The 23,049-nt window shown below is 53.2% G+C and overlaps 1 protein-coding gene and 1 long non-coding RNA gene across 4 annotated transcripts in view; one reads left to right on the forward strand and one right to left on the reverse strand.

Annotated features, from left to right (window-relative positions):
• The window catches only part of MYOM2 (myomesin 2), a 63,227-nt gene extending 46,863 nt beyond the window's left edge, over nt 1–16,364 (forward strand). The window contains exons 30-36 of one of the 3 annotated variants that reach the window (XM_036898270.2): nt 374–412; nt 5,898–6,003; nt 11,772–11,935; nt 12,155–12,191; nt 13,501–13,523; nt 14,546–14,601; nt 15,651–16,364. In XM_036898270.2, the coding sequence (XP_036754165.2) occupies nt 374–412; nt 5,898–6,003; nt 11,772–11,935; nt 12,155–12,191; nt 13,501–13,523; nt 14,546–14,601; nt 15,651–15,968 (743 nt within the window). In that variant the 3' untranslated portion in view covers nt 15,969–16,364. The remainder of the gene's footprint in view (nt 1–373; nt 413–5,897; nt 6,004–11,771; nt 11,936–12,154; nt 12,192–13,500; nt 13,524–14,545; nt 14,602–15,650) is intronic. The other 2 variants (XM_036898273.2, XM_036898269.2) reach the window with 2 other exon arrangements.
• Nucleotides 1–23,049, reverse strand: part of LOC130684402 (uncharacterized) — a 96,583-nt gene that overhangs the window by 73,080 nt on the left and 454 nt on the right. The gene's annotated exons all lie outside the window — the stretch shown is intronic.

Consider the following 23,049-nt stretch of genomic DNA (forward strand, 5'->3'; position numbering starts at 1 on the left):
AGCTGGTTCCATGTTTTAGAAGAATGTATATTACGTTGGGTTTGTGTGAAATGTCGTTTTAGCTTCTCACCATGAGCCAAGTTCTATCCCATTGCTGATGTAGTTAAAATGATTGAAACAGTGATGAAGTGATTCAATTAAATGTGTAGTTGGATTTATGTGGAGTAAAGTGTTCTTGTTCCTTGTTTAAGAAGTGCCTAGGTTAGAAGGATTTATTACACACATAAGCCCTTTATGGATAAATACTGCCGTTTTAATGTTCCATTTTTCAAATGAACATCACGATTTCCTGTATCAATTTGATTAAACATGAAAATGCTGCGTTTTGATAAAATTATATGTCGTAGTGGTACATTTCCCTTCTCTCTTACAGTATATGATGACATGGTCCTGGCAATGAGTAGAGTCTGTGGTGAGTAAATGCCTTCTAATTTCTTAAGTTACTTTGGGTGCTAAAATCACTATTCCCTGAGGCGGGCGGGCCCCACGGCAGAGGGGCAGCTGCAGAGGACCTGTGTTAGGTGGCAGGGCAGTTACCTGACCGCTTCGGTGACCAGTCAGCGAGCCCGTGAAAACACCCGCCGCCCGCCAGCTTGGCCTTCCTGATCGTCCACTCTCTGCCTTAGGCACATCTGGGTGATGTTCCTGCTGTCATTTTGCTGTCAGCATCTCTCTTACAAAGGTCGAATAGCAATGGTGACGATAAACCTCTGGCTTTGTGTCATCTGTATTAAACCACTTCTTTAGCTTTGCACATGAACTCTTGCCCTCCATTTCCCATGGTAGAAACCATGAGAATGGAGACATTGATTATTGATTCATAGCAATAGCTTCTCTTCGTGTAGTGCTTTATGCTAAGGAGTGTTATTGCCGTGGCCGCCTAGAGATGACCTCGTTCCTACCTTCAGACCAGTAACCAAGGCCTGGCAGTGCGCTGGCTTTAACCCCAGGCATTCTGCCAGCTAACCAGGGCGCTAACTAGGAGTGAATGGGCCTCTCCATCCCAAGCTTAACTGCCGTCTCACCTGTTTTTTTTGGGCATTCTCTTGAAAATCTTGTATTCCTTTTCCATTGCTTTCTCAAGACGGCTCTGCAAGGTGGGTCTTACTCCTTCTTGCATTTGTTTGGTCAGATACATGACCACATTTTAAGTGAATCTTCTCACTCTTGGTGATTCTTAATGGACCGAGTCCTACTTGGTGCATGTGGGAGCCAGTTTGTGAGCACACATCAGGCTGTTTGAAAGGCAGCTTCACTCTTCGGCTCCATGGAATCCCGTTGTATTAAAATACACCACACACTAAAGGGACACCCCGGGAATGCCCTGATGGCACCCGGGAAATGTGAATGTCTGCAGGAAAGTGACACACACACCCTCACCTGCCCGTTTGCCGCCTCGAGTCCCTTTTCAGGGGACGTGCTGCTGTCCTCCTCACAGAGGCTTGCCGGTTCCCTCCCTCCCTGGGGTGTGCTGGGGAAGGGCCGCCACCTTCTAGCCTCTTCATTATAGTGAACAGAGTCTACCCGGCAGTGTCCTCATGCCGTCAGCACTGCAGTCGGCTCCGTTTTGGTTTTAGGCGGGCTCCTGTCATCGCTGATCAGCGGCTTTATAGGACTAAAGGGATTCCCGTTTCGGTCTGACTGTAACACACATAACTTCACTGTTTCCTGTGATGCCCAGAGTATGGTCTGGGGCCGTGCTGACCTGTAGGTTCAGATGGGTCACCCGCGGCCCGCAAGGAGCTCAGGACTGCTGTAAGGGAGGGCGAGGCTGCTGTGCAGAGCTGCAGGGAGCAGGTGCAGGTGCGACCCCGGGTGTGTGACATGGCCTCTGAGAGGACGTGCAGGGGTAGCTGTCAGCAGGACTCCTGTGACTCGGGAGCCCAGGAGCACATCCCTTTTCATATTTTTGGCTTTTAAACCAAATTTCCCTTCGTAGTTTGGTGGGGGTGGGAGATAGCATTCTGGTAACTTCTAAGCCAAATGGCCTTTTGGGTTTTGCATCTTTGGAAGCGATCGATTGCTGTTCTGGGCCCCCAAATTTTGTTTGGATGTCGGGGCCATGTAGAGGCCTTGGATAACACTTCGACCCTGTCAGCCTTGTGGGCTTCCACCCTCTGGACTCACGACCCCGCCTGGAGAACCCCCAGCTCCCAGGGAGGCACGGAGCACAGCCTGCTTTCCCGGCTGCTCAGCTAGCAGCCCCAGAACAAAGCAGTATGTTCTTCACATTCCGACAACTAGAGGGTGTGCTTAGGCATAAAGCGAATCTGTGCGTGAATCCAGATGTGGGCGTGGTTGGGGTCCCTCAGCCTCCCCTCCTGCTGATGGGGAGTCTGCACAAGACGACACCCAGGTACTCATCCAGAGTTAAAGCCTGTGACTCCTTGGCTGCAAGTAAACCCATTATACAAATGCAAGCCCAGGGTGCAGGTGTCTGTGTGGTGATGCAATGCACGCATACCCTTGTTCTTACACGTGTCCACACACGGGTGGGGGTGCCTTCAACACCCCTGCACTTTTCCATGCTCGTCTTTGAGGTGGAGAACGCAGAATCAAAGCATCAGGCTCCCGAGTTAAGGTTTGGCGTCTCCTGAAACACTGTTTCTCACAAAAGGCACCGAGGGAGCTGTTTATTTTCACAGAATCCCAGAAGAGACCAGAGCATTTCATTGGGAGCTCGGTCACTGAGGGGCTGTGTCACTCGGCTGATGGCCACTCAGCTGAGGGCCGGCGGAGCGGATGCGAGAGCCTGTCCCCGGGTTCCTGGATGGGGAGCCCCCAGTTCCTTCTAACACACTTTGGAGGATCTATGCATTAAGGATACATATTTCTAAGACATCACCCTCATGATTCTTTAAGATCATTCACTTTTATAAACTATCTAAAGGGAACCAACCTTGTGTATGTCTTATTTTTAATATTTATAGAATGCTGAAATGTCTCATCAGATAACTTAAAAAATCAATTGATGAGACAGAAATACCAGTGGCAGAGGTGAATTGCACAAATCTGGTTAGATTGTGTGTAATAAATATAAATGCTTCTTAGAACATCAAAACAAAGGCCTGATAATGATGCAGCTGATGTAAAATTAGAAAATAGGGTAACAACCTCCTTGTTGCTGTTTGCCCTTCTTGGTGTCGTTCTTGGAAATCAGCCTCCCGTGATCTGGTTACTTGGAACGTGTATCCTGGGGTCCTTTCCTCCCTGTGGTTGGTAAAGGTAAATATCCATCGATTTGCCAGCTGGAATGAGGCCCCTGTGGCTCTGCAGGGTGTGTCTTAATTCCCTAGGCAGGGCTCGATTTTCAGTGTCAGGGGAACTGCCAGGCCGGTCCTCATGTTCGAGCTGAGAAATTTTCGAGCATCGCTCTTTCTCTGGAAAGCCTCCTGGAAATCCATCCATCTTCTGCCACGCCCCGCGAGCTGGGCATTCTGGCCTCGGGTGCCTGGGCTACTTGGGCTGATGCTGAGCGAGCCCTTGGCTTCCTGGAGTCCAACCTTAACTTTGCCTTATCGTTTTGAACAATAAGGAATGTGTATTTGTTAAAAAAATACGCACCTGTTCACTTTCACATCATTACCAGCTGTTAATGACATTGTACCAAGAAAATGCTCCTTACGGGGACACCTCACGTCATTGACCATTTCTGTCAGCTCATCATTGCATGTGACAGCCCGTAAGTGAGATGCTGCCAGCTTCTGGGACTGAAGGCCTTCCCGCAACCACCCTGTCCCCAGGGCCACTCAGACATCTCGCATCTCCTCCTTGGCGTTCACGAACATAACTTCCTCCTGGATGGAATGGCACCCCAGGTGCTCGATCCTATAAAGCGCTTCTTGGTGAATCTGTGTAAATGGTGCGTGGACTAGAATCCCACTCCTGGGCTATGTGCTGGAGACCACTGGCTGGATGCCCTTCGGAGCCCTGGACCCTCTTCCGTCTGCTCCTGACCTGGTCCGCCTCCACAGCCGCCCTCCTTCACACCAGCCCACAGGGGTTCCTCCCAGCAGCTGCCCGGCGCCTTCCTGCTGCTCCTGGACCCCTGTCCTCCCAGGCCCCCGTGGCTTGGCCAGCATGCCTCTTCCAGCTTCGCTCCTGCTTGCCATCTCGGTCACCTCAGTGACTTCGCAGCTTCTGCCGTTCCTGAGCGCAGCCCTGTTGAAGCCCAGGCAGTGAGAGAGGCTGTCAGAGCTGCGGGCCACACGTCTGGAGCAGGCAGGCTGTGTGGTCACCTCTGCCAGGGCCCATCCGGGTTTCCTGGCGGACGGAGAGGGTGTCATGGAGGCGAGCAGGAGTGGCGGGGGCCACTGGCTGCCTCCCAGGGCTGCACCTCTGGTCTCTGGGTTGGGGAGAGGCGGAGGGGGTGGGTGTCTACACCCCCAGGGGTGTGCACATGCCCCTGTGGCAGCCCCGTGCCCCAGGGTGCTCCCGTCTGGCTCCCACTCTGCCTGGCCCTCTGCACCGCTCCGGGCCTCTCTCGTGCTTCTCTTTGCCTCCTGGAGCCTCACCCATGGGCCATCTGACATCACCATCCTTCCATCTGGTCGGTTTAGGAGGGAGCAGAGGCCTCCGCGTGCACACAGCAACGGGGGCACAGTGCCAGTGTAAGAGGCGCCTGGACAGGATCATTAATTCTCATGATAACTGTCAGTAAAAGGGCTTTGATCTGTTTTCTTGTTAGATGTTTGTTCTCTACACACATTTGAGAGTAAATGAAAAATAAGGACCACCACAGAGGTGACCATTTTATTTAGGTCTCTTTTTCTTTACATAGAGTCATAAACACAATCTGTTTATTTCCCTCTCCACACGTATTTTGTGATGATTTTGTTTTATATAGATTTTATATCAGCCATTTCTAATAATTACACAGTATTTCATGGAGTTGCTATGCTGTGGCTTAAACTCTTCCCTGTAGGGATACCAAATGTGTTTCATTATGATAAATAGCTAGTGCATGTCTTTGGGTAAAGAGGGTGTTTTTCCAATGTCCTGGAATATTTCCTGTGGATCCCAGAGGCACCGTGACTGTGGAAAATACTATGAGCATTTTAGGAGTCACAGGGTCAGATTTCTGTTTGCTCATCAAAGTGGGCGAGTACTTGGGCCTCTTCTCCATAGCACCGTCATCAGCATGTCGTAAGGATAACCATATTCTTTTATTTTGTTGAGTATATAATAGTGTCTTCTAGTATCATGAGTTTCTCTTGATTCTCTGAAGTCACGTACCGATAGCAGCCCCCGCGTAAGTTCCAGAGCTCTGGCATAACAGGCTGCTTCCTGGTCCCCGTCTCCACCTCTGGCCTCCCCAGAGTACCTCCCCGACCCCATTAGTCTGCCCTGCCGTTCCAGATGCGCTACAGAGGTCCCCGTGTCCTAGGTTCTCCCGATGGCCTCCGCCTTCCGCCTCATTCCTTCTCGTTCAGTCTTTGCTCATCTCAGGATGAAGCCTCACCCTACATCTCCCTGCCTCATACCTGGCCCATTCCTGCTAACTTGTCAGCTCTCCTTTGCTTATTTTCTATAATACTCAAGTTCCAGATCCATTAAGGCAGCATTTACTGTGTTACAGTGTTATTTGCATAATTTTTCTTCCTCTTCTTCTTAACACTAAGCTGCCAAGGGGTAGATGTTGATTCTTCTTTTAAAATGGTGCGCCCCTTACAGAATTTAGCAGAGAGATTCCCCAGTAGAGCTGGCATGGCCGGGGCTCGTGGAATGAATGCATATGGCTGGGGAGAGATGCTGAGACTCTGGCTGACCAACCTGAGAATGCAGGACCGTGAGAACACGTTTGCAGCTGGGCGTAGCTGATCCCAGTAACAGCGCCTTTGCATCTAACGCAGCACATACTGCTTTTCCTGGATCTGAGTATGTTTTATCTTCTGCAGGAGCATCTGCGTCTCCACTAAAGATACTGTGCACCCCAGAGGGCATAAGACTTCAGTGCTTCATGAAATATTTTAATGAGGAAATGAAAGCGAACTGGTATCACAAGTAAGTGTAAGTGCAGCGAACTGGGGCCATGCTGCATGCGAGCGCCGCACCTGTCCTCTTGACAGTTTGTGGTTTGGAGAAACAATGGTGCCTCGGGCTTGGGCCAGGCCGTCATGGCCACGGGGAGTTCCTTCTAGAAGGAGAAAGGAAAGTCACCCCTGAAGGTGCCTGAGACAAATTCTCCCAGGTCTGGGTTTGCCAAAGGGGGCTCTCTTTGCGATTGTACATTGTGTCTGGCACCAGCAGACAGGCTGGCAGAAAAATAATACTCAGAGGCCACCCTGCACATTTCTAGTCTGCTGGTTCCTGCTAACTTGATTAAAAAGTGAGGGATCAAAGCCCAAGAGTTAAAATGAAGAAGAAAGAATGGGCTCAAGCCCCACAGGAACAGCGGGTGTCTGCGTCTCGTGCTCACTGCTCCGCTGTGTCTCCGGGTGGGTGACGTCCACTGTGGAAGCGCTGGGATTTCCGTGGCAGTCATAGCACGCCGCATCCATGTGCCCTGGGTGCTCGTGTCTCACTCTGTCAAGCACACACTGAACTTGTGTCTAAGCAGCTGGTCGAAGCTGCGCATCTCGGGGAAAACAGGTCCCCTGTGGTTTCCATCTCCTTGGGTGTGAGGGTGGCGCGGGGCTTCAGGCGGGGCGCAGGGCCCACGCCTCTGTCCCCTCTGCTCTCACGGGAGGACATCAGTCCTCACGCTCTTCATAAGCAGTCCTCACGCTCTTCGTAAGCTGTACCCCGCGTGTGCATGGCATGCCTTCAGACCCGGTGTTTCCCTTGCAGCTAAAAACACAAACTCTGTGGTTGCAGCTGTTACACTTTTAAAAGCATTAAGTTTGTTCAGGCGAATCTGTTCATGAGTGAATCCAGGCGCTGAGAGGAGTGTCCTTGGGGTTGTTACTTGCTCTGCTTCTGTCCTGGGTGTCCCGTCAGAGCCACACAGCGGGAGGCAGGTGGGGTCTCAGGGTGTCTGCGTGTGGCATCTTGCACTTCTGTGTTTTGGGGAGTGTGGGATTCGGGGTCATTGCAGAGGCCCCGTGAAGGGGTGTGTGAGGAGAGGGGTTGGGGTCAGGGTTGGGGTTGGGATTCTAGGAACCAGAGCTTTAAAGACAGACACGCTGGTGTGCTTTTGTGATATAATTGTTTATAAAGGTTTATTTTTTAAGACAAATGAGTGAAACTGTGCTTCCAGCTGAACCAAACCTCCCTGGGAGAGGAGAGTTAATCACTTCCTTCTCTATGCTGCTTTGTCACATACGGGACCCTGTCTTGCATGAGCTGTGTCTGATCCGTGTCCCATCCTGGGAGAGGCTGCTCCTTCCTTCGCTTTGTCTCCAGTGAGTGGCCTGCTCTATGCCGGGCACTGGGGTGCAGATTAAACACACCCCTGCCCACCCGCATGAACACACGCCCACCCACACCCCCCACCTGCTCATGCGTGTGAGTAGAAGCGTGCCATGTTGGCACTGACGGTGTCATGTTTCCCCAGCCCTCCTGCAAATTGCGGCGCCCCCCGTGTCCCGTGGCACCCCCCGTGTCCTGGGTCTCACGGCGTCCCCCGTGTTCCGGAGCCCCTCTGTTGAGGAGGTGGTGCCTCCACCCTCATGTGTTTATTTGTCTGGTGGTTTAGTCACGTCACTGTGGGCTCATGGATACTTACTTTATTCCTTGGGCTCTAACCTGTATTGTCACAGTCATTTTGCCCACGTTGGCCCAGCTTGGCTCTCGGGGGTCCGTCCAGCAGCCCTGGCCTTCTGGGAGCAGTTTCTTGCTTCCTGCGTCTGCAGGGTGTTCTGACCCCTGTACTCTGGCAGTGGCCTGGAGTCGCTGCCTTCTCCAGGAACCTGTCCCTCGTGTTGGGGGCTGGCGGGAGATGCCGGGCCCGGGGCCCCGGCTGAGCTGTCGCTGTGGGCTGTTGGCTCTCACGGCCTCTGAGCACGCGGGGCTGGGCCTGGGTCACGCACCCCAAGTCGCGCCTGCACACGCAGCGCCCCCTCCTGTGCGTCACTGTCTGGCCAGGGTGAGGCTTCTATCCAGCAGCACATGGGGTCGTCTGTGCCCCTCCCCGCAGAGGAACCTGGCCCTGGCCCATGACGCGCTTGTGCTTGTCAGTCCTAGTGTTCGTGCCCAGGAGTTCCAGAACCACTAGCTCAAATCCCCACGCAGAGCAGAGGCACACACCGGCCCCTGGTGTTCTGGACAGCACTCTTGGTGTTTTGTACAATTCGTTTTGGCTTTGTCTTCACAGTTTTTGGGCGAAACTTTCTTTCCCCAAGTTACTTGAGTTATTTCTTCACCTCCTTAGCCTCTCCAGGTGGTGTGCAGTTCTCTCACACCAGTTAAGTGACTCGAGGGTATTCTGTTCTGGGTTCCCCTCGCTTCTGCCAGGTTGTGGTTCTGTATTTTGGGGTTTGTCAACAGCGTGGCTGGGGTAGAGGAGCCGCAGTGGCGCCTGCCGCCTGGTCCCGCCTCCTGGAGTTTGCCCCTTTCCCACCCGCAGTGCCAGCCTTCGTCTCTTCCGCTCCCTCTGCGTGAGCAAGCAGGTGCATGCCCGCCTTCTCATACACTAACATAGGGCACTTCACATTCTGCTTGGTGAAGGGATTCGGTCACTTTTGCTGATTAAATAAAACCAAGGAATAGGTTTTGCGGGATTGGCGCATTCCAGTCCCCAAACCGTAGTAAACAGATAACCCTGCATCATTGTGTCTGCAGGGCAGGAGTAACAAGCAATGCCGTGGAGAGATACTCAGAGCACCGAACAGCTGTGTTTGATTGCTATGTCTGTTTGGTCTTATAAGCTGACTAATTCTGTGGGGACCCTGGAGGGGTGCAGCAGGGGAAGGCTGGTGACTCAGGGCAGGGGGCCTGGAGACGGGACTCGGTCCCTGGTGGGTGGCTGGGAACCGGGGAGGTCTGAGCCAGCATGGGGCAAGGGTGGGTTGGCACTCAAGCCTCTGCTTCTGGCTGTCCGAGTGCATATGGCTTCCTGTGTCTGGGAACAGAATAGTATCCGGTCCAGGAGAAGCGCAGGGCCCTGGGGGAGCTGGGTCACCACTCTGTGCTGGCCAGCTTGAGTCTGGGATTAGCATGTTCCCAATCCTAAGCAAGTGACTTCTTTCTGGGCTGGAGCTTGGGGTTGGGCAGGACCTCCAGCAGCTGATCCGGGGCATCCATTGCTGGCCCCGGGAGCCTGCAGGGGCTCAGCCTGGGGCTGGGCATGGAGCGGCTTGGCCTTGAGCATGTGGGCCCGAGGAGTGCACCTGCAGGTGCTCTGTGGGGCCCCTCATCCGAGGCAGGGGTGGAGGCTGAGTGGTCTCCCGCAAAGATACTGTCATGGCAGCGGGGTGCTGCTCCAAGTCAACCTTGAGTGACGAATGGCTCTGTGGGCCACAGCGGGTCGCGGCAGGCCGGGTTGTAGGGTGTCCTGCAGGGTGTCCGTCTTTGCTGAGGGGCCGGTGGTGTGCAGTTGCCTCAAGGCCAGGGGACCTGGCACTGCTTACGGCTCTCCTGGGAATGCTGGAGGGTATGCTCGCTTCTTCCCCTGTCATGTGTGTCCAAAATAAAAGAAAACCATATCATCGTTGTTTCCTGCAAGCAAATCACTGATTTTGTGAGACCCAGTGTCAGAATGGGACTCACTTCAGTAGAACATAGACTCCTCAAAGGCTGGAATTGTCCCGCCTCCTGGAGCGCGTGTGCGGTGATGTGGGGCTGGGTGAGCCTTGTGTGCTGGGAGAGCTGTGCATGCGGCTGCGATGCGGAAACACTCGGCTTTTCTCCCCGGCCTGACGGCTTCGGGTTTCAGGCCCTCCGTGTGCCCCCCAGGGCATCTCGGCTCCATGTCCGTCTCGTCTCTGCCACATGCACACACACAGCAGAGGCTCAAACGTCTGCCTAGAGCACAGTGGGTTGGACACATAATTTCGCTCTGTGAGTTTCCAGATACTGGAGATGACGGACACCGCGTGTCCAGCGCCCCTGGGGCGGGTAGCATGATGCCACCAGAGGGACCACAGTACGTGGCACCACCTCTCGGAGACCTCAGCATGAGCACAGCAGGCTCGGGATCTCTTTCTCCAGCCTCAGCAGTCCCCGCCTGCCAGTCAGTCTATCCGCGTACCCCTTGTCCATGTGCATGGGGGACAAGGCAGCGCCCCCAGCCGAGCTACAAGTTCTTCATTGTGGGGATGCCTGTTTGGGTGTTTGCACTTTGGGTTCCTCACTGTTAGCATTTCGGGGTTTCGCATTTCTGCCTAGTCCACTGCACAGCACATTTTCTTTGGAAGAGTGCTTTTCTCTGCAGAGCTGAGGATCACTATGTAAATTGAGTTTTCTCTGTGTATGGGAATGGGGAGACCTGAGTGCCAGACTGGCCCGCCCGCTGCCTTAACGCTAGCAGAGTCCTCTCAGCACATGGGGCAGCTGGTGCTGAGCCCACACGTGCCAGCCACGTGGAGCCCTCACAGCCCATGGGAATGTGCCTTCACGATGGGCTTGACAGCGTTCTGGTGAATGAAGGAATGAGAGTAAAAGGCTATTCTGGTGAGGAGGGTAGGGGACTCCCTTTTCCCAGTGTAACCCAGGGACACGTGGTTACTGGCAAGGTCAGGCAGTATAAAGCCATGTGGGCAGTTTTCTGTCGGAGGCCAGCTCAGCCCACTCTACTGAGACTCACCCCTCTGAGCTGGTGCACGAGAGACGCAGATCCACCACGTTCCGGCTTCTCGCTGCCCAGTTTGCCCACGCGGCAGTTCCACGAAGCTTTCGCAGCCCCCTCCAATCAGAAGAGCCTTAGGAAGCTGCTCACTTACCTGCGAATGCTCTGAGCAGGCCCGTGTTCCCTGTCGTGCTTGTGGTGTAGAGCTCATGTTGCAGTAGAAGCAGGAAGTGAATGCTTTACTTTAATTTCATATTTCATAAGTTGTGGTAAAATATACAATACATAAAATTTGCCATTTTAACCATTTTTAAGTGCACAGGTCGGTGGCATGAAGAGCATCCCCACCATTGTGCAGCCACCCCCACCCCCACCCAGAACTTTTTCAGCTGGTAATGATCACTGACCCCACTTGGCACGAACGCTCCAGCCCCGGCCCCTGGCCGCTGCCGTTTGCCCCTGTCTCAGCGACTCCGACCACTCTTGGTGCCCCAGGTGGAATCATACAGTATTTGTTTTTGTAACTGGCTTATTCTACTTTAGCACCATGTCCTCAGGGTCCACCACTGGTGTCCCCTGGGTCGGATCTCCTCCCATTTTAGGGCCGAATGACATTCCATGGAATGTGACGCCATGTGGCCTGCACCCACTCAGCCCTGTGGACGCCTGGGCCGCCCCGCCTCCTGGCTGGTGTCATCCTGCTTCTGAGCTCGGGTGTGCGGGGGTCTGTCTGAGTCTCTGCTTTCCATCCTGTTGGCCGTGTATCCATATGTACAATTGCCGGATCAGACGGCGATTAAAAAAACTTTTGAGGAAAAATACGCTGTACCATATAAAGAATTTTAAAGTCTAGTATGTTGTGGCCAATAAGCATATATATAATAACAATGTATCTTTGCAAGTGAAGCATCAGATTTAATTTTAGAAGTTCTTCAGACCTGAGCTACTGATGTTGTCAATAAATTTACAACACCTGGAAAAATCTTTTGGGGCATTAATGCTAACAAGTTAGACACTGAAATGTGTGTATTGCCCCATAGGTATCTTGTTCATACTATGAGATTCTAACTGGAATCTGTTGCTGTCACCTTTTTGTTTTTTAAAGAGATGCTAAGATTGCCTCCAGTGAGCACATGAGGACCGGAGGGAGCGAACAGACGGCCTGGCTGCAGATCTGCGAACCCACAGAGAAGGACAAAGGGAAATACACGTTTGAGATCTTCGATGGCAAAGATAAACACCAGCGCTCACTTGACCTGTCTGGGCAAGGTAAGATCTCTGTTGTTCAGCATCTCCTAATTTGGGATTTTGTGATGCATTTAGAATGCTGGAAGGCAAATAGTCTGATTTCACGATTTTCATTTGGAAAATATTCACTGGGCGGTCTGTCAGTTTTCATTATGCATGTTTACCAGTAGAGCATCTGATGACTGAATAAAAGCTAAATACACTGGAGCTGTTACTCACGTGCCCAATGTTTCCTCACAGCCTTTGATGAAGCTCTTGCAGAATTCCAGCAATTCAAGTAAGACTCACATGTTTTCTCATTTGTCACCCCGTCTTCCAGGGGCACAGGGGGCTGGGAGTCATTTTGGCTGAGGGGGGATGTCTGTGGGTGCCTAGGGAACCCCAGACGTGTGGTGATCCTAGGAGCCGAGATAAAAATGTCAGTGTAAGCATTTCAGCGTGTAGAAGGCAAGCATTTTTGTCAGCTGTGAAAGTATGTATAGTTGACTTTCTAGACTCATTATAACCCTGGGTTGTTTTCGATGATCAAAATGATGAATCTCTGAAATATTTGTTGTTATGGCACTACATCATATGGAACCATTTGTTTAATGTTATATATTTAGCTTTTTTCTAAGATGTTATTTTTAGAGCAGTTTTACATTCATAGCAAAACTGAGAGGCGGGTACAGAGATTCCCTATGTGCCCTGTCACCACCCCATAAGCAGCCTCCCCCATTATCCACGTCCCCCCAGATGGGCATTGTCACAGTGGTGGGCCTGCCCAGACACGTCCCTGTCACCCAGAGCCCACTGCCTACATCAGGGTCCCTCGGTGGTGCACATTCTGGGGGTTCTGACAGATGTGTGATGACGTGTGTCCCCCATCAGCATCACACAGAGCAACCTGACTGCCCCGACACCCTCTGGGTGCCCCCTGTGCCCCTGCCGACCCCTGACTTACTGTCCCCACATTTGGGCCTTTTCCAGGATGTCACAGAGTTCATATCACACAGCATGTGGCCTCTTCACCCTGGCTGCTTTCACTCAGTGATGTGCATTTAAAGCTCCTCCACATCCTTCCTGGCCTGTCAGCTCATTTCTTTTCAGCCCTGAATAATATTCCATTGTTCACCGCAACTTTTTATAGAATGCCTTGGGATTTTCAAATGTGTGTCTGAGTTTCTGAGTACCCCAAACCGAGAACTGCATTGGTCCGTTCTAGGTGGTTCAGTAAATATTTGCTGAGTAGATGAATGAATGACTAAGATCGGAAACCAACATTTTAAAAAATATCTAAAAATCACCAGTGCAATCTGGTGGTTTTGGTGAGAAAGAAACCCCTCCAACCTGTGAGTTTGAATGCTAAGCTTCCTGGAGGTTTTAGCAGCTGGAAGACAGGGCATCCCCTTCCAAAACGGGCAGCAGAGACACCGGGAAAAGTCACAGGGTTTCTCGTGACCTGGACGTGCTCTTCCGAGGACAGCGGATGTATTTCCGTCCGCCTTTCGCTTTTGTCCGTAGTGAAGCTCTGCGGTGTGTGGTGTTTGGGTTCACAGAACTTCTCACGACTCTGTTCTTTCCCTGCCACCCCCTTTCCCTCTCAGGGCAGCTGCTTTTGCAGAGATGAGTGAGTACATGTCAGATCATAGCAAGCACGGCTTCTTATTAGGGGTGTGCAAAGGGCCCGTGCCCGGGGTACTAATTTTGTGTATTAAATATAAGCAGCAAACCTCACGCCGATCAGAAACCCTCCATAACTCTGAACACCTGGACCCCTAACCCTGCTAACCCGTCAGCCTCCGTTTCACTTCGGCACCTCGTGACCCCTCCCCTCCCCTGCTGGGCGATTCCGGGTTCCCTTAGGAGATGGTCTGTCAGTGCAGCCACAGAGGAGGCCGGGCAGAGGGACAGGGAGAAACTGGTCATTGTTCTCACAGGTCCCAGAGATAGGAGTGTGCTGGGCAGGGGTGCCAGTGTGTTGGGGCAGGTGACGGGAGCTAGGAGGATTTTAGGCCTCGACCCTCATGGGGGTTTCCTGGGGAAGGCACAGAGGGCTGGGTCGGCTGGGGCTGCCTAGTTGGAACTGTGTCACTGGGCTTCGGGGCCCCAGGGTGGCCCTGCGGCTCCTGACCCTGGGTGATCAGGCAGACAACAGCCTGCGGGCGCAGGCAGAGAGTGCAGGTGTGGCTCCGGGCGGGCTCTGGGCACATCACAGGCCGGACGCCTGCTGCGCCCTTTGCTGTCTGAGAACTGGCCACCCAAGGAGGTGTTTTAGGATATTGAAGGGTTTTAGGATATCGAAGCATCACCATCTACAGAAAACGGGAATTCCTGTGCTGCACACCCCCTTGACAAATCCTGCTCTCCAGACAGACGGGAGCCCTTCTCTTTGGGGCTGAATCGCAGGCATGTGTGTTTGGTCCCCCTGCTGAAGGACTCCTCATCCTCAAAGCCCTGATTGCAACCCAGCCTCCCTGCGTCTGACGGTCTTGCTCCCCCATGGCCCGCGGGTGGTCTGGCCTGCGCTCTGCGTGTACCGGGGCCGCTTTCTGTGCTCATGCTGTGCTGACATGGGGCTCAGTCTGGGGCCTGCGCTGCAGGGGAAACCCTGCTGACAGCTCTCTCACCGGGGCCGCCTTCCTGTTACAGATCGGGGCAAGTTCATGGGCGGCCTGCCTGATGTGGTGACCATAATGGAGGGCAAGGTAAGAGCGGGCGGCCGGCCGCGAGGACAGCGGGCGCGCCCCCACCCGGGGGCAGGCGCAGGGGGCGGGGTGGGCTGTGTGCCGCTCGGCCTGCAGAGACTGGGCCCTCCGCTCCCGCCGCCCCGACTGTGGCTCTGATGCCCCTGGTCCCGCGCCATCCAAGGGCACCTGGACGAGGGGCAGGTGGCCACAGCTACACCACGTGGCCCGCCTGCCTGTGCAAAGGTGGAAACCGGCCTCTTCACGTGTCAATAAAAAAACAAAAGGCTCTGCTGCAGCTTCAAGGCCATTTTGGACTGTGTGGCAGCGCCATTTCTGGGGCTTTAATCTGTGGCCTGTCGGGGTTTCTTATGTCTCACTGGCGTTTTCTTGGTGCTCCAGTGATCCCAGCTCGGTGTCACAGGGACATAGACGCTTGAGATAATTTGATTAGACCAAATGCAAATATTCACAGGCCTTTTCTTTAGCAGCAGAAGAAAGCCCAGAGGGTCCCCGGACTGAGTGATCGTGGATCCCGTAACACGCATGTGTTGAGGAATTAGCAGTAGCCTTACCTCAGCGTAGGCTGAAAGCACCATCATAGGCTGTTTTAATAACTAAGCATCAACAACACATTTGCTGGGTCCCATTTCCTTGTTATAAAATGGTATATTCTCTGGATATGCCAGGGACATTGGTAAGATGGATCTGTATCGGAATATAAAGGAGATTGAGAAACCGGCTAAATACAAATATTGCAAAATGTAGAGATTAATTACCTTCAGATTCTTTAATCAACTTAGGCCACAGATTAAAACTGGGAATAAACAGAAAAATTTCCATTTATTTTTCCTGTGAGCTGCCCCGTGAAACCGCAAGCTTCTTTGCACCCTGCTCTTTTTGGGTCCCTTGTGTCTGGCATGGTGCTTCCATATATAAAGAGCATGCTGACTGAATGACGTGAAGGATGTAAATACAGCTGAGCATGTCGGCGAGTTGACCCTGTTCAGAGAGGCAGTATGACTTCTGATTCTAACTCTCCCTTCTCTGCCCGCCCTGCCCTCCTGAAGACCTTGAATCTGACATGCACGGTGTCTGGAAACCCCGACCCTGAAGTGGTGTGGTTCAAGAATGACAAGGACATCGAGATCAGCGAACACTTCTCTGTCAAGGTGGAGCAGGCCAAATACGTCAGCATGACCATCAAGGGCGTGACCTCAGAGGATTCGGGCAAGTACAGCATCAGCGTCAAGAACAAATACGGAGGTGAGAAGATCGACGTCACCGTCAGCGTGTACAAACACGGGGAGAAGATTCCTGATGCGGTGCTGCCCCAGCAGGCCAAGCCGAAGCTCTTACCAGCCTCCGCCTCTGCTCCGGCCAATTGAGGAGTGGCCGCCCGGACCTGGAGAGACGCCTGGCCACAGGAGTGCGGTGTGCCCACCCCGATGAGTGACGGCATGGTGTTGAGCGTGGCCAGAGCGATCCTACGTTACACTTTTAATTTTGCATTTGGCTCTTATTTTTTTATTTCCCTTTAAGGGGAAAAGCTGCTGTTTTCCACAAGGCCAAAATAATGTGTGTGTGCAGATACTCGACAGGCTGGGTTGGGAGGTGACAGCTCACAGTTTTGTTGGCGGTGGTGCCAGGTGGTTCCATGCACAGCCACCTGCTGGTTGTTTAGATCCTGCAGCTCAGGAATCCTGGTTGTGGAGCCTTAAAAGCATGTGTTGCCCAGTTACCCTCTTTTCTCTTGCTTGACATGAATAAAACTTTAAAAGCAACTTGTCATGGCCTCCGTGCCAAATCGTGCCGATGCCGCGTACTCCCTTGGCCTGTTTGATTGTGGTGGCATGCCAGCAGTGTGCCTGCCATCTGTAGAGCCAGGCGGCTTTACACTCGCTCATGCGAAGCGTCCCTTCAGGGCTCCAGGGCCTGGCCAGGAGCGGCGCCTACGCAGTCCTAAGTCCTAAGTGGGCATCTCCTGCAGGCTTGTAAACACCAACTGGTTATCACATTGCGGATCTAGAAGTCTCTGTAGGGAAGAACAAAATGGGTAGATGGCTCTGTTCTTTTCTCATGTGCTGATTAACGAGTAAGGGATTTCAAAAGAAAGACGACGCTCATCTGAAAGGCTCACAGTCACAGCCACGGAGCAGAAAGGAGGTTCTGGCCGACTGCAGAAGGTCTCTTGATGAAGTTAAACAAAATGTGTAGGATGCACACATCCTTTCTTTGAACTTTTTTTTCCTTTTTTGGAAAAGAGCCTGAAATTCCTCTAGCACAAAAGTCCTATCTCAGTATTTTAGTTTATAGAAAACCTATTGCTTCATACCAGGAAAAGCTTTGATAGTTCGGAATATTTTCTCTCTCTGTGTCATCGAGGCCAAGCCAAGCTCTATGAGACTGTTATATTCTCCCAAGGCAGTAAAAGGAATCCTGAAATTTAAATATGTCCCTAATAACACCAGCCAGCTGAGCAGGGTCTGTAGCAGGTGTAGTGAGTATCAGCAAGAATTGTAAAATGATTTTTGCCTCCTCTGTCACACAGGTGAGCTTCAGCCAAGTTTGTTGTTATTGCAGAGTGGGGCAGTATTTCCAAAGTCTTGCTTGGCAGGCATAGGCACAGGCAGATTTTTCTGTATTTGACCTTCATTTCGTTAAACAGAACTCAGCTATTTAGTTTAAATAGTTGTTTTTGTTTAGCAATTGCAGTTTATGGGAAAGAATTAAATGGTTGAGAATTTCTTAAAGGCACATAATTTTTCTTAGTAGACTCTGTTTTTACAGCAATTTTAGGTTCATAGCAAAATTGAGGGGAATTACAGAGAGTTGCCGTACACCCCTTGCCTCCACACAGCCACCAGCTCCCCCATTATTCACATCCCCCCAGACGGGACGTCTGTCACAGTGACGGGCCTGCCCGGACACGTCTCGGTCGCCCAGAGCCACCGCCTGCATCAGGGTCACTCGGTGTTGCACATCCTGGGGGCTCGGACAGATGTGTGCTGACGTGTGTCCCCTATCAGTGTCACACAGAGCAGGCTCAGTGCCCCGACACCCTCTGGTTCCCCCCTGGGCCCCTGCCGACCCCTGACTTACAGTCCCCATAGCTTTGACTTACAGTACTTTCTCACTAAGCCATTTATTTTCAGCGGTCTTACGTGCACTGGAGCGTAGCAGGACCGTGCGGATTTCCCGTGTGCTGCTCAGGCCATCCCCCCGTTGTTTGCGTTTTACGTTTCGATGGCATATTTGTCCAGAGTACGACAGTGTGTTCACGGTGAGCTCCAGATGGCCTAGGATGTCCCCGGCTTCCCCTTGGCACTTCTCCGCACCCCAGGTTGTCTTTGCTGTCCCTTCTCCCTGGTGTCTGGAATGTGACAGCTCTGTGTCCCTTGCTCTTCAAGGCTTGATGGTTTAGGGGCGATGGGCTGGGTCTCCTGTAGAATGTTCCCCAGTCCAGTCAGGGTTTGTCTGCTGCTCTCTGGGGGGAGCCTGGGGTGGCAGGCTTCAGGAAGACCCTATGGGAGGCCTCTAGTCCCGTCCTGTCAGGGGCTCCCAGCAGCCTCGTGTCCCTGGCAGCGTTCCCCTCTGCCTCTGGTGAAGGGTGGGTGGGTTCTCCCGGGTGGGTTCTCCCCTTCGGGGTGAGATCCCTGGATCCCGGCCCCGTGGTCCGCTCGCTCTGCAGGGAGGGTGTGGGGTTGATCCCCGGGATTCCTCTGGAAGAGGTGTGACCCTTCCCCGAACTTCTTCTTTATTCAGTCACTGATGTAATCAGCGTGAATGTGTGGTCTGATTCTACTCTGGGCCGTAATCCAGTTCTGCCCTGATCTGTTGCCCAGGTCACTCCAGCTTCAGCCACTGGGCCTCTTGGGCTCTGTGGCATCTGGTTTGAGCACAGCCTCACCTGTGGGCACTCCCAGGCCCCCGGCTCGCCTTGCATTCCCCTGCTTGGCCCCAGTGCCGCCGTTTCTCTGAGGAACCCCAGCTCCTTTCATCGCAGAAGGGGACCTAGACACCAGGGTCTGGGTGCTGGGGTCATCTGATATTATTTCATCACACACCCTCACCCTCTCATGATACAGGCAGTGCCCTTAGATTTCCGGTTACTCCCTGGAAGGCAGGATGAGAAGAACTAAGTGCTTGTTTTTGCAATTAAACATTCCTACTAGCTGCTTATCTCTTAAAGAGTGCTTCTGGGTGTTTATCTAAAGGAGAAGATGTCACCCTTTTGAAGAGATACCCGCGTCACATGTTCACTGCAGCATTATTTACAATAGCCAAGACATGGAAACAACGTGAGTGTCTGTTGGTGGATGAATGGATGAGGGGGCTGTGCTGCGCATCAGGAGACATGGAATATCACTCAGCCATAAAGAAGGAAATCCTGCCAGTGTGACAGCATAGATGACCCTGGAGTGTGTATTACAGTAAGTGAAATAAGCCAGGCACAGAAGGACAAACGCTGCATGCTCTCACTCATACGTGGAATCGGAAAAGCCACACACAGAGGAGAAAGGGGTTCCCAGGGGCTGGGGGTGTGGGGAACTGGGGAGATGTTGGTCGAAGGGCGTAAACTCCGTTAGAAGATGAGTGAGTTCTAGGGGTGTAACGGTGACTGTAGCTCATGGTATTGGACAGTAGTCTTGCACGTTGCTAAGAGAGTAGATCCTAAGTGTTCTCACCACTAGTGAGTGGTGACCGGGGGTGTGGCGCGGTGGCAACCGGGCAGCCGTATGGCTGCATTACGTCAACACCTTGCAGCCTTACTCAGTGTCATGTGTCAGGAATACCTCAGCCAGCCGGGGGAACACATTCAGCGTGTGTGGGAAATACAAGGATTGCTCATCTAAAAGTGAAAAGATGGCCTATATCCTATTTCTAAGGAAAAGTAGATTTTCCACTGTGTGGATTTTCCACAATGTGCACTCCAGCCTGGCCAGAGTTGGGGCTCTGTCTTTTTTTGCCACGCTGGGCTGGTGAAAGCAAGACGTCCTGTGGGCACGCCGCCCAGAGTGGGAGGCACCGCAGATCCTGTAGTTGGCACCTTACCTTATGGCCGATGGATCCTGAGCGGTGATGCCCGGCGGTAAACGGGAACCCACCCACTCTGTGAAAGAACTCGGGTGGCACAAGGCCTCGTCAGTTACCTATCAGTATGATGCCCCTCGTGCTGCCTCCCAGCGGCACCTGTGTTTGGGGACGGGGCCCATTCTGGGCTCTCACTGGTGTGTGGGAGGGTAAATGGGTTGCTGCAGAGCCTAAACCTGATACGTCCACCTCGTCGGGTGGTAAGTGTGTTGCTTCAGTAAAACCTGTATGTTTTTTCTCATGTGAACACTAATGACTTGAAAAATTAAAAACCATAAATAGATTTAGAAATTAGATTCATAAAGAGCCCACGCACAATGATGGCATTTAGCACACAGGCAGAGGCATATTTATGACCAGGCACTGGGGGTGTTTCATCAGCAGGTGTATGTTTGGTATAAAAGGATTTTTTGAAGAATCGATTGAAATTGTTTTTTAACTTGTTGGAGGTTGGTTTGTGCGCCTGTTGGCAGAGAGCCCTGCACCCTGAGGGCTCATGCTTGCTTCCTCCTTCGTGGAAGGTCTGGGGTTCGGGCCGGGGCCTGGGAGGCGTGGGTTTCCAGCAGGTTTAGGGGGTGTGTATGCGATGTGACGGTCACTGCTCTCCCCCAAGTCTCGCCCTCTGGGGGCTGGGTGGCTGTTGCTGTGTTCTTGGTCCTCAGGGAGATGGGGTCGCCTGTGACCCATTGGCCAGGGCGGCTTCCCTGCCTGTTCCCGGGGGGAGCGGGACTGCAGGGGCTGTTCAGGGCCTGCCTCAGCTCAGCTTTGAGATGGGGGTGCGGGTCCTGAGCGGACCATCAGGCGGCGTCCAGGGGAAGGTTCCAAAACCAGCCACATTCTGTTCCAGCACCGGCTGCTCCTGGCTGCAGGGGTCCCGCCCGCTCGGAGTGTCTTCAAGCTGTCGGGGAATTTCTAGACTGCCCAGGAGTCAGTGTTGGCCTCAGCTCCATCGGGCTTTGGATGGGCCTCCTCCCGGCTCTAGCCTCTGGCCGACCCCGAGATGTGTGTGCACCTTCTCCTGGCCTCCTGCCTGTTGTAGAACCTGGCGTGTCGTTCTCAGGAACCTGGGCGCCGTCCCTCTGCAGTGTCCCCACTGGACAGCAGGCGCCGGCTGCCGTGTCTGTGGGAGACTCAGAGCACAAAGTGCCTGTGTGGCCCAGGGGAGCTGGTTTATTCCTCCAGAAATAAGGGTCCCTCCTCTTCTGCCGCCCCCTCCTCCCGCTGTTCCTCTGTCCCCCCCCCCATGATATGCCTTGTCCCTGCCTCCTGCCCCAGCCCCGCACATGGGCAGGGCTGCCAAGGGCCCGGCTGCTTGCTGTGCAGTTGAAAGGGGACCGGGGATGGTCACGCGCATCTGGGTGCCTCCTCATCTGGGGCCGAAGGGCCCACCCGCAGGGCCCCACACGTGACCTGGGGGGGAGGGTGCAGGTGAGCTGCTGGGTCCCAGCCGGTGTCTGTGTGCTCGTGGCCCCCACCCTAGTGCCAGTGCCGGGTCGGGTTTGACCCAGATGCTTTTCCTCTGCAGCCTCCTCCTCGGCCTCATCCACGAGGTTGCTTCCCAACCATCTTTTCTGTGATTTCACGTACCATTTCTGACCGTTCTTTCCTACTTATTTTATGTGGACTCAGAGCCTCTGTCCGCTTCCTTCGCCGTCACCTGTGTGGAGGCTCAGAGCTACCGAAGGGCAGCCTCTTCCTGGCCTTACAGTCACGCTAAACATTCCCTTTCAAAAATAAGGCTGTTGGGAAGGTGGGATGGGATGGTAGCTTGCTCCTTTCAGACTCGTGCTTCGTCGCCCTGGCAGTGGGAAGTCGCACCGTAGATGCACCAGGGGCAGTAGTTGAAGAGTAAGACTGGTCTCACCGCATCTCCACCGCGTGTCCGACCACACTGCCGGGAGCAGCTGTGACTCTGGTGTGGAGCAGGCAGCCACCCCAGGGTTATATCACCTGCCGCAGCGCAGACACCGTGTTCAGTGCCTGACCTGCCATCTCTTCAGCCAAAGCCACCAGTGCTCCCTGTCCCCGTGGCTTCTCCGCAGTGGGAGCACAGACTGCTGGCCCGCCTAGGGGCTCTGACCGTGGGCCCGAGAGGGTGGCTGTGTGTCCGTGAGCCCCAGACCCAGGCTCCACCCGTTCCCGAGCACTGCTGCCGAGCCCAGCTCCCGGATCCCGCCTGGAGGGACGTGGTCAGCAGGCCCCTGGGGGCCTTGGGTCTCAGCCGTTTAAGAATTCTTGGCACTAAGGTGGGGAGTGCAGAACAGTCCGCCTGCGGGCTTCCTGGCTTGTCAGCGCCCTGGGAAACCTCTAGGTGGCGCTCAGAGAACAGGGACTGAGCCGCTGCTGCATCCAAACCAGACCCGTCCTGCCGTGCAAGCTCCTCTTAGTGAATGAGGATCGTTCAGGGCGTTCTGCATACCCAGCGAGAAGGACAGGCCCGGCAATTACTGCTGCCAGGAAATAGCAGGTCATTTTGAAGGCAGTAATACAGCCTCTTAATCTTCACATGATACCCAGTGGAAGCAGTGAACACCTTGTGAGATATTAAGGCTCTTGTTACATCAGGGAAGTCATAAAAATATGTGATCTATCTATACGGTAACATTGGGGTTTGAATTTCCCGTATCCCATTTCAGAGAGGCACAGCAGACGCGGCAAGCCTCCCTCATCTTCAAGGCAAGTTCTGGGGCTCTTCCCTGTAACCCCTGGATGCCGAGGGCCCTGTGCGGGGCTGGGACCGGCTCGGAGCGGCTGCGCATCCTCAGGGACCGGTGTTCACCCAGGTGTGCTGTTTGCCCTTGGGTGTTTTCTCAGTGGTTCTGCTTCTCGATTTTTAAAAGACTTCTCCTTAAATATCTTAAATATAAACGTATCTGGGAGCAGAGTGGCGCAGGCATCCCGGATCCCAGCTCCCTTGGTTTTCTGATTAGCAAACGTGGTTAACTTTGTAGTCGCTGTATTTTTATTTTAATTGCCCCTGGGCGGTACCGTGAGATGATGGATGGAATGGAAGAGCAGGTGGAATGGTCTCATTTTTCACTGGCTTAAACGAGGATTAAATTCCACTTAAACATCACTTTACCTGTGGATTCATGATGCTATTTTTTACACAGGGGGGCACATACATTAAAGGGGTGTATGAAAAATGAGACTAAACAAGTCAGCTCGGCCTCGTGGCCATGTCCCGTTTGCCCTTCCGTCTCCCTCTCCTGCCCGCCTCCTCTCCCGCGGGATCGTACCTGCTTCTGCCTTATTAAAAACGTCTGCCTACTGCTCCAGGTGCACAAACATCATTTCTTCTGTTTCTTTGAATATTGTGCTATAAAAATGTGACGAACGCAGAGCGCAGTGGGAAGAAGCCAGAATCAGGCTTCA

Source organism: Manis pentadactyla, chromosome 7 (assembly GCF_030020395.1).
Source record: "Manis pentadactyla isolate mManPen7 chromosome 7, mManPen7.hap1, whole genome shotgun sequence".
Lineage (NCBI taxonomy): Eukaryota > Metazoa > Chordata > Mammalia > Pholidota > Manidae > Manis > Manis pentadactyla.